This window comes from Mauremys reevesii, linkage group 3 (genome assembly GCF_016161935.1).
Source record: "Mauremys reevesii isolate NIE-2019 linkage group 3, ASM1616193v1, whole genome shotgun sequence".
Classification (NCBI taxonomy): Eukaryota; Metazoa; Chordata; order Testudines; family Geoemydidae; genus Mauremys; species Mauremys reevesii.
Window position 1 is genome coordinate 51,435,255 of NC_052625.1, and position 11,028 is coordinate 51,446,282.

Sequence of the window (11,028 nt, forward strand, 5' to 3'; positions counted from 1 at the left end):
GGCTGAAATGTGTGCACTTTTATCTAACCCCTGTTAAACAAGGGTCTCCCGCAAGTCCCCTATTTGATTGATCTCTGTTCCTCATTTTCCCTAATGTCAGGCAATCCTTCCCTTACACAGCTGAGAAGAGCACTCTGAGCTCCAGCCTGCCACTTGTCTGCTCTAAGTGGGGCAGTATCAACTAAAGGTTAATGTGAATTTCCCTAATATGCCATTAGCAATGGGGCCCTAGATTTTGCCTTTATTTTGGAAATTTCTTACCTTGAAGTTTTGTGGCCTGGCTTAAGCTTTCCTCACGTTTAATGAAGCTGAGGCTTAGATTCTTGGGAGGGGGAGAGTGCACAGTAGGATTAGATTTTTCTGACAGCTATTGCCGGGAAGTGTGTGTAATTTTTAATATCTTGGCTACTGAGAACACAGTCCAGAATCTGTACGTGGACAGTGATGTATGCAGCAAGGCTTAAGGCCTTGGGTACATTTCTCTAGTAGCTACATCAAAGCCAACCACGATAAGCTTATTAATGAATTTCAGTCAGAAAGCCAAGGGTCAATTACCTACAACTGCCCTAGTAAGAATGAGTGAGATTTTCATTGGAAGAGCTGCCATTCTGCTATACTTGTCTAGATCCTGCGTCCTTGTCATCTATGTTATCAAGTTAAAGGTTTCAAATCCTTTTTAGCCCCCCGCCCCAGTGGTTCCTTGGGAGAGAGGGCTGCAGTCACAGGAGTTTTCTGATAAATGAAGAGGAAGAGGGGATAAGAACATCAACACTTTGGCTGATGTTCAAAGTGATAGTTTTAAGGCAGGCAGCTCTGGGGAATTACAGGGCTGTAGGCCTCCACGAATCAATTCATTCCTAATTGTGACATCAGGAGCAGCCTTTGATCTGTGCTCTGTTACTCTCACCACAGGGTAGAGGCCTTCAGGCTTCATCGGTCCTTAATACTGCATATTGGTTCCTAATAACTGCAGGCCACCTTGCCTATCAGAGCTGCTAGAGCTTGTGTTCTCTGCACTGGGCTGGAAGCAAAGCCCAGTTGAGTCTGGTGGCTTGCAGAACACTATGGAAAACTTTAGACCAGCCTTGACCAGCGTTTGGAGGGCAGGGCTGATGTTTCTAGAAAAGCCAGATGTGAGCATGGATGCTAGTGTCTCCTTCAATCCTAAGGGGCGGAAGCGTGCCCCCTGCCAAGGGCCCTAGCACTTCCGATGGGTTTAGAAAGCTGGGGGTAACCGGGGAAGCTTTCTACAGGTTCAGTAAGGGATTATGTCAAACACTCACCAAAACCCCGTTGGCTCTAATTTCTAGTGGGCCGGGGAGGGGCAGGGATCAAAGCCCAAGCGCCCTGCAGGAGGATGGCACCGAGGCTGCCGTGACTTGCCTTATCTCTGCCGGACTGTGGGCAGGGGAGGTTCTAATCCAGTCTGGGATGTAAACGTGTTTCGCTTTAGCTCCACCTGTTGCTCTCCCTTGCCAGGCCACTGGGAAGTCCCGTCCTGTGCCTGGGAAGCAGGAAGGGCTCAGAGGTGCAGCTAGCCTGACTCTGAGCCAGCCGTCCCACCCCGGGCGCGAGTGTCGGCACCATGACCGTGGGGGCCAGGCTGGGTGGGAGGGTGAAAGCCAAGTTCTCCCCCTCGGGGCCCGGCGAGGACCAGATCGCCATCCTGGAGAGGCAGCCGCAGGAGGAGGAGAGCCTGGGAGCCCCCGGGAGCCGGGCAGAGGAGCCCTGCCGCGCCAAGAAAGTGCGCTTCGCCCTCCTCCCGGACAAGTACGAGCCGCTGCGCCAGGAGGGCTCGGGAGGCCGCAGCAAGTGCAAGAGGAAGCTGAGGAAGTACAGCAAGGTAAGCCCGGATCGGGCTCAGCCGGGCTCGCTAACAAACCCCGCGCCCGGGGCGGCTCCCCGGCCCCACGCTGCTTCGCCTGGGAGTCCCGGGCCTGCCCCTGCGGCTGCTCGCTGGCCCCCCAGTCCGTGTGCTCGGAGCTGGCCGGAGGCTGCACTCAGCCCGGCGGGGAAACCGCCCCACCCCCTCCGCTGGGGCGAGCCGCCGGCCAGCGATCCGCGCGCCCAGAGCAAGGCAGGGGCGCCCCATGGCCCTGGTGCTGAGCACCGCGGGCTCAGGCTCTGCTGCCTGGCCAGGCGGAGGGCGAGCCAGGAAGGCGTTTCGAGCTCGCTCCAGAGGCCCCTGGAATGATCCCCGCGTCTGACACTGACCAGCCCGGACCCTGCACCCCGCGCTCTGCCGCTGTCGGTGTGTTTAGTGTAGCGGACGCTCCGCGGATTTAACTCTGTTTTAAATGCATCGTCTGCCTTTCCTCCAGGCTCCTCTTAGCACAGGGCTCTGCTGGTGGCTCGGCCTGGGCTAATGGGGGTGTTTCCCCACCTAAGATCCGTTTCAGGACTTGACTTTCAGTTATGCTCCAGAAACTGCACTGGAAACCTTAAGCACTGTGGATCCTTTGCATTCCTCCCGCGCCTTTCCGTGAGAGGTTCTGCAAACATTACTGAACGCAACCTCGCCGCATTCTTGTGGGGTGTGTCAGTGCCCATTTCACTAACAGGTAAACCGAGGCACCTGCAGGTTGCCATTCACACAAGGTCACACAGAGAATCGTAGCAGAGCCTGGACTAGAACCTAAACATTGTCTCCCCATCCCACTTTCCTCCCTTCTAGATCCCGTTTTTAATGTGTGCAGTAAGACATGGCCCTGATTTTTCTGCTCTGCTTGTGGCAGTGGTGCTTGTGTTGAGTCCTATTAGTGTGGCAGGACAGCTTCCTCCTCTATGTGTTAGAGGAGCGAGGAGGTGGGAGACTACAGCATTCTTCTATCCCTTCAACTTTCTTCTCTGCGCCCTCTCTGCTGTGCGATGCTGCTTCAAAGAAAGAATGTGCTGCAGGATCTGTCATGCTCCAGTGTCGCTAGATGTGACAAGTCCCAGCTTGTAGCCTGACACTGGAGGTGCAGACTTTAAAGCTCACAGTCTTCCTCTGTTGCCCCCTCCTTTAATGGTGAAGAGCCAGGCTCCTCTTCTCTCACTCAGACTCCTCTGTTAATCAGAGGGACAAAGGAAAATTAACTTGTAAGATGCTTTTAAATAGTCAATCACTGGCATCATGTGCTAGTAAATTGAAATGTCACAAAAACTGTATTAAAAAATCCAAAGAAAGGGGAATGCAAGCTGAGAGATGGTGCTAAAAAAAGGAATGAATACACCAGACAAACCCTAAATGCAAACGCAAGTATAACTGCCCTGCCAGGGAGGTCACTGCTGGTTTCCGGAAATAAAACTGGAGGAGGAATGGTCCTGTGGTGAAGGATGATGGGGAGATCTGCCTTTGCTTCCTTGCTGTAGCACAGACTTCCTGTGTGGCCTTGGGAAAGTCACACTGTCTGTCTCTGTCTCATTTCCCCATCTGTAAATTAGGGCAATACTTCCCTACTGGCAAAGGTGCTGTAAGGCTTGATTGATGTATGTGAAGGGTTCGGACATAGTGCTGATGGAAGCCATAGATAGATGAGCAAGAGGGGGAAATTAGACTACAGCGAGCACTAGAAGTCACTTAGAAGTGCAGCAGTAGGAGACCCTTTTTTAGAGGGTTGCCAAGAATTTCTGGAACATTGCACCTCATTGAACTCCTGTGAGTTGTTACCCCATCTTACAGATGGAGAAATTAAGTGACATGCTCAAGGTTATTCCAGAAATAAGTGGCAGAGTTGAGAGTAGACTCCCGGTGCCCTGACACCTAGTCCTGTGCCTTGACCACAATACCATGCAGTGAACAACCCTGCAGGGATTTCAGGGAGAGGGTAAGGGAAATAACTGACAATTATTTCCTCAAACTTCTTATTGTAACATCAGAAAGTTGTAAGTATAAGTCTTAAAGGCACTAACCTCCATTGTCCTTGGGAGGTGAATCACAGACTGCTAAAAAGATACACTTAATATCCTACGGCTGCAATCCTGCCTTTGCACTGAAAAGTAAACTTGTGCTAAAGTGGTGAGTTCTCAGATCACTATAGTAACTAATAGTAATTGTCCAACAGCTTTCCTAGGTATGTAAAATCACACTTAAAACTAACTTAAAAACATCCCTGAATATCTCTCACACAGATATTTTGAGACTTACTAGAAATACACTGCTGCCATTCATAGGAAAGAGAAATGTCTGCTTGAAAGACAATTTGTTAGTTAAATCTGAGGAAGCAGCCTGCTGACTTTCTTTGTTGTTCAGAAGAAACCAGTCCCATTAGAGAAGGAATGGAACTGACTCTCACTTAGATCAAAGGATAGAAAATCTGTCATTTCAGTCTGGAAATGACACTAAGCTAATCCATGTGAGGGATACTTTACATTTCTTTGTGCTGCATTTCTCTAGCGTTCTTATTTTGACATCATTCTAATTAACTACAAGTATTAGGGGGTGGATTTTTTTCTTTTCCAGCAGCAACAAAAAAAAGTATAATAAGATTCCATATATCTATAAAATGATCAGTTTAGAGTCAAGGTGTCCCTGAAAATTGCACACACATTTTAAGGGGGAAAAGTAACAATTTTTTACTTTGGTAACTATCATCATTTAGGTCAAAAATCACTCCTATTCTGAAAGTAACATTCCTCTTGAATAATTTTGGTAACTCAGTGTTGTCCATTTAATTTGTGCCTGGTGCTCAGATTTGGGTCTCGGGGGTGCTAACTGGGTCAGCCATGGCCATACCCCAGCTCAGCCTCCTCCTTTTCACCGGCCACCTATGAGCGAGCCAAATAAATGATGTGGAAGTGGCGGCCAGTTGCCCATCCCTGGTCTAGGGCTTAGGGCTCATCTGCACTTAAAATGCGACTGTGGCGCGGCTGCACCACTATAGCTCTTCAGTGAGGACTCTACCTATGCTGATGGGAGGGGTTCTCATATCGGTCCTCTAGAGACCGTAGCTAGGTTCTCCTATTGACCTAGTGCTGTCTGTCCGGGGGATAAGCTCGTTTAACTGCGTCACTCAGGGGACCAGGTGTTGATGTTTCATACCCCTGAGTGATGTAGTTACACTGACCTAATTCTCTAGTATAGACTAGGCCTTAGTCTACACATAAAAGTTTACCAGCATAATTATATTGGTTAGGGGTTCTTTTTTTTGCTTTTGTGGCAGACACAGCTATGTCAGTAAAAGCCCTAGTATAGACACAGTAGTAGTAGTGGTATAAAAGTTTTTATCCCAGTGTATCTTATGGCAGTTCTGGGAATGGGCATAAGCACTTTTAGACCAATAACTGCAATTACAGGGGAAAGGTTTGGCTTGTTTAATGGTACCCATATAGTTAAACCGGCAAACTCTTAAATGTAGATGAGGCACACAAAAGACAGGAAGGAAACAGAGGAGGAGTAACAGCAGATCCATGGCTGGGCTGGGAAAAGAACCCAGGCCTCCTGCCTTCCAATCTGCTGCCCTACCCACTGGTCTGTGCTGCCTCTCAATCTGGCCACCCTAACGCTATTAAAACTTGTATAGGGTTTCGTGGGAGTGAGGACTGCAGAGTTTGGCCCATGAAGGGACATTGTCTGATCTCATCTGGTCTTTCAGGTGCTGTAATTCAATTTTAGAGAAAGCTACTTCAATAATAGAAATGGGTTGGATTCCACCAATATTGTTTTAAACAGATAAACGTTCACCTGCAGCATGTGCAATGCACATTGCAGTCTTGTGCTAGTCCCTGAGGGCCTGAAAGTAAATTTGACTAGAAGCTAACTATAAATAAGAAAGCGCTGGCCCAGACTGTTTAACTGTCCAATCATGAGAAATGCCAAATGTAAGTCAATAGTATCAATACTGAAAGGAAAATTAGATTCATATTTTCAATTTGAATAATATATCTTGGGTTTCCGGCAATGCTGTAAAAAATGTGTGCGTTTTTTATAGATATAGATTGAAACAGAGATGGTCAAAATTTGAAATGTTGACAAAAAGAGTTGAAATGTTTGTGTACATTTCCATTAAACGTTTCACCCCAATTTTAACCAGCTAATGTCCTCCTTAAATGCAAGCAATCGAATAGTCTTTATAACACAAGTAAGGCTTGTCTGCCTGTGAAAGCTCTACTGGTATAAGCTAAGGCATGAGCTTAAACCTATATAGTTACACTGATATAACCCTGTTTCACGAATGATGCCTTTTTTCAGTTTAGCTTACGTTACTTTGGAGGGTGTTTAAAAATACACAAAAAAATCCATTCTTGCTGCAAAGTAAGAGTGTCCACATGGCAATTTATACTGGTATAACAGTTGAATTATGCTGGTCTGACAGGTAAAACTTTTCCCTGTGGACAAGCCCTAAGAAGATGGTGGGTCTGTTCATATTTTGAGGTTGTGGAAGGACATATAAAATGGCTGCTCTTTATTTGAGCTCCCCAAACTGTTTAATTTGATGTTATTTTCTGTTCTCTCTCTCTCTCTCCCGCCCCCTTCTTCCCTAAAAATAGAATGTTGGCAAAGCTCTCCAGAAAGGATGTCGCTACTTGGTGATTGGCCTGCAAGGATTAGCAACTGCATATGCAGCACCCTTTGGAGTAGCAGCATCAGTAGCCTCCTTAGTCCGCTAAAGTGGCTCTGCCTGTCTCATAAAGGAAGAAAAAATGAGCTTTCATAGAGGAGTACGGTGATTTGTACTTTCCTAGCATTAGATCTGCTGCTGTGACCTGCATCTGAAAATTCTTTTCAACAACAACAAATGAAGATGCTGACGTGACAGAGTATTTAATTCTGGAACAATCGCATTTCTCCAGTGCCTTTCATGCAAACATCTCAAGTGCTTTTCAGCTATTAAAATCAGATCCAGTGAAAGAATGTACAAGCCCAAGGAAATAATCATAGAGTAATTGAGCCAAAGTTTGTAATTCTAAATGAATTAATTTACTCAAGCCGGAGGCTATGTGTGAAAAGGAGCAAAGGGAAAGGGAAAGCAAGTAGAAGAGGGAGAGAGGTATGAGTGGAAAAACAGGAAGGGGAATAAGGCGCGAGAAGTAGTGGGGATTTGATGCTGGTTATGAGGAGGAAAAGTCAAACTAATGTAAGGAAATAGAGATAGTAAAGGTATCAGGAAAAGGTAGCCTCCCAGCCTTTGATTTGCCTGTGTATTTTAATGCTTTGTTAGTGACAGCTACAATCAATATGTTCAGATACCAGGCCTGAGACATGGTAGGCTTTACTACCTCAGTATTGCCAATTCCAGACATTGAGAAATCATGCCTTGGGCCCTGAAAAATCATGAGATTTGCTTAAAAATCACAAGATTTTAAGAATATATATATATATATATATAATCAAGTATCAGAGGGGTAGCCGTGTTAGTCTGGTTCTGTAGAAGCAGCAAAGAATCCTGTGGTACCTTATAGACTAACAGACGTTTTGCAGCATGAGCTTTCATGGGTGAATAAAGCTCATGCTGCAAAACGTCTGTTAGTCTATAAGGTGCCACAGGATTCTTTGCTGCTTCTATATATATAATGTAATTTGCTTTCTGATTTTTGAGCCTTTAGGGTTCCCTCTAATCATGTTGCCAAGCTTTTCTCTGCAATTGTGAGGGCTAGAAAATTACTTTTTAAAAAAATGAAAGCTGAGAATTTTGTGTAATCACTTGACTCTGGGAGCTGGGGCTTTAAGAAAAATACCAAATATCTCAAGACTTTGGAAAAAACACTCCTGGGCACATCTGAGGCCCATAGAATTCTACTAACTCTGTATTCCTTTCATTGTGTGAAAGCTGTAGCGATGCCATATCAAAATGAAACTTTCAGCTGGCTGGGCTAAGAAATTTGGATGGAGATCTCCTAGCATCACACTTTGAGGGAAACATATCTGAAACGTTATTGATATGAGATCAAGCATTTTCCTTAGCAATATTTGGAGTTCTAAGTTGTGCTTTTCTGCTATTCTTTTAACTAAATCTTGTTGGCGTGTTCTCTTTGCCTTATTATGAATGAACTGGAATTCCCTCGCTTAAGAAGCCAGATTGTGTTTCTCTGAATGGTGATCAGAAAAATGAAGAACTGTAAATAAAAATAAAAATGCTCCCTTTGCTTTTGTGAATGTTATTGTTAAGTGCACAAATGAAAGGAAGTTTTTTATTCACAAAACAAGTACGGCATAGGCAGCTGCAGTGCAAGCTTCCCCACATTGCTTATTAACAGGCCTCCGCCCTGCCCTGGAGAAACCATCACTGCGGATGAGAGATGATAGGTAAGTGGTGAAGGACTATATTGTCCTTGATGTGTCAGCTCAAACTTCCAACAAGGCTGCAAGTGGGTTTCTGTTGTGATGGTGTTTTTTGCAATGTGAACTCTTGTCCACTCAGAGCTGCACTCAGACCCACAATCCTCACTTCACACAAGCCACCAAATGTGTTTGGCTTAATCTCACTCCCTTTTTTTGTTTTGTTTTGTTTTGTTTTTGTTTTACAGCTCTGCGTTTGCTTCCTTCTGAGAAATGACTGATTCTTTGGGTGGGGGAGGAAATAGCAAGAGGGATATATGGCTCAGGTTTTGATTCCATACCCAGCCAGCAGTTCTTATGCCATAATATAATAGCTGCTTGCTAATGGGTAACTCATAGACTCTAGCCTGTTATCACCAGGGACTTTCCACAAAGGTAAATATGAACTTTAGCTTGTAAATTGCTCTGCCTGATGGTAACTGTGTTCTCTTGTCTACTGAACTATGGCCTCCCTTTGCCTGGTGCAGCTTCTATGGAATAGGCTTGTTGATTTAGTTGGGGATTGGTCCTGCTCTGAGCAGGGGGTTGGACTAGATGTCCTCCTGAGGTCCCCTCCAACCCTGATATTCTATGATTCTATCAGTGAATTTTCAAAGTGGGGCTAGAGATCGAGTTTTTAGTGGTGGGCTTGGGGGAGGGGAGGGGAAGGTTGAGGCTTATTGGCAAGAGAAACTCATGCTAAATGATGCCTCTAAAACAGACCAAAACCCAACAATCAAACAACAAATCGAGAGAGAGAGACAATAAACAGCTGATATCGTTGCCATTAACTTGTCAGTGATTCATGTCAAGGCTGCTTTTCCTCCTTGAAATCAACTAGTTCATTTCTTGCTTAGGCTGCCAATTGCTGTCACTTATCTATATTTCTCAACCAATGCTTACCTCTCCTTCCTTCTTTCAACGTAAAGTCAGCCTAAGGGCCTGGGGCTCCCGGTGCTAGCATAGCACAGAATGAAAAAGCAGGGTACAGAATGCCAAGTCAGCAAACCCCCAACACATGGAAAAATTGGTTCAGTGGCATGGAGCCTAATTTTCAGGAGTGCAAAGGGGCACATGACTCCCACTGTAGTCAGCTGTGCATGCCGAGCACCTCTGCTAATCAGGCCCTGACGTGTTTATAATCTGAAAAGGCAGCATTGTAAAACTTCTGGCCTCGGTGCAGCATGAGTTTGAGTGAGATGCAGCATGTTCATACTTCATGAACAAAACAGTGCCAACCATCCTGTGGTGAGGTCCGGAGGGGCTCTGAAGTGACACCACATGCATACAGGATCACCAGAGCAGTCTGTGGTAATGCCTAGATGTTGGTAGGGGCCTTTCATGCTGTTACCTAAATACAGTGAACCTAGACAAATCAGTTGCTTACTGGAGATGGCCTACTGGAGGAGCAAAGTAAGTTTGGGGGTATGGAATGGTTTGTTAAAATGAGACTGTCTCGTAGGCATGGCCTCTCTGGACAGGTGGTGTTGTACCCTTTCAGGAAGAAGGCAATGTAACCGACCAAGTTGACCATGGTGGAAAAGGATAGTTGTCTTTATGTAGCAGACACACAGAGACTATTTGGTTTTGGTACCTCTGCTGCTTTTTCACTTACTCTTCCATCTCCTGTGCCTGTTTTGTACCCACACCCATTGCTCCACCTGAGAGGTGTGTGTTTTTGGAAGGCATGCCATTGTGACTGCCATGTCTATATTGTATGTTTTCACATTCTTTACCCAACTTCCATGATGTTTTACTTTGGAGGGCATGCTACAGCTCAAGGAGTTGAACACATCCAAGAGTTGAATTGGAAATAAAACAATGGTGGATAGCTCCAAGCTCTGCCCATAAAACAAGTTCCGCCCTTGTGAATCACCAAAAGGAGAAGCCCCTCACAGTAGATTGTGTAGGTATTCACAATTTGATTCTGTGTGATGTCAGAACTCCCTGACCTTGGCTCCCCCTTGGTATGGCTTAATTCTACCCATGTGCTCTTCTAGGTTCTTTTTGTTTGGCTCGTTCTAACTGGGGGATGGAGAATGGTGATAATTCCCAAGGGCCATCCATTTGGGGAATCAAAATGAGACTTGACTCATAGTAAATTTTACCAATCTATGATCCTCCCTTCTCACAAGAGGAATGAATTGGAAAACAAAGTGGATTTACATTATCATTCTTTGGCGTCTGAGTTAACACCTCCCTCAAATAAATGGGGCAATTGACATCTCTCAAAGCTATTTTCCCAGGCTCTTTGCAGACTCTCTGCATCAAATAACCTCAAAAACGAGTGATTCTTCACAAACATAACTGCTAGCTAACTTGAGATTTGAATTTTTTTCTGAAGCTGAAAACAAGACAGCAGAGAGGTGTTTGTTTGCTAGTCCTGAATGAATCCAAAGCTGGAGCCAGCACTGTGGAGAAGTGACTGTGATAAAAGGAAATAGGAAAAGGACCAGCTGAGTTTTGGAAAGGGATCTACAAAGGGGGCGGCGGGGGTGTGTGTGTCAATATTCTGCCTCTGTTTTTGGCTTTCTTATGATGATATAGGCCTGAAAGGTGGCTTTTTAAACATTTGGGGGACTTTTACCTTTAAAATATCAGGAATGGCAAGTCTTCCAGTTTTTGCAGAAGATCTCCAAAGAGGACCAGAGAACTAGAATGGGAATTGTCTCAGCCTTCAACTGAAGGGGTAATGGTAATGAAGTGTTCACAAAGAGATCTTGTCTTCCAAGTGTTTGTCAGGAGTTTTTGAGTTTCTGTTTAGACATTTATACTACAGTAAATACTGT

The 11,028-nt window shown here is 45.3% G+C and overlaps 1 protein-coding gene across 1 annotated transcript; it reads left to right on the forward strand.

The window, feature by feature from the left end:
* Window positions 1–1,490: 1,490 nt before the first annotated feature.
* Window positions 1,491–7,276, forward strand: C3H1orf115 (chromosome 3 C1orf115 homolog). Its single transcript, XM_039531720.1, has 2 exons — window positions 1,491–1,843; window positions 6,472–7,276. The coding sequence occupies exons 1-2, from the start codon at window positions 1,586–1,588 to the stop codon at window positions 6,589–6,591; spliced, it is 378 nt and encodes a 125-aa protein (XP_039387654.1). The 5' UTR covers window positions 1,491–1,585; the 3' UTR covers window positions 6,592–7,276.
* Window positions 7,277–11,028: the final 3,752 nt, after the last annotated feature.

Excerpts from the sequence above, each read along its gene's own strand:
- C3H1orf115 (XM_039531720.1), top strand. The coding sequence starts at position 1,586 with ATGACCGTGGGGGCCAGGCTGGGTGGGAGGGTGAAAGCCAAGTTCTCC. Across the intron at positions 1,844-6,471 it reads AGCTGAGGAAGTACAGCAAG|AATGTTGGCAAAGCTCTCCA; the intron begins GTAAGCCCGGAT and ends CCCTAAAAATAG.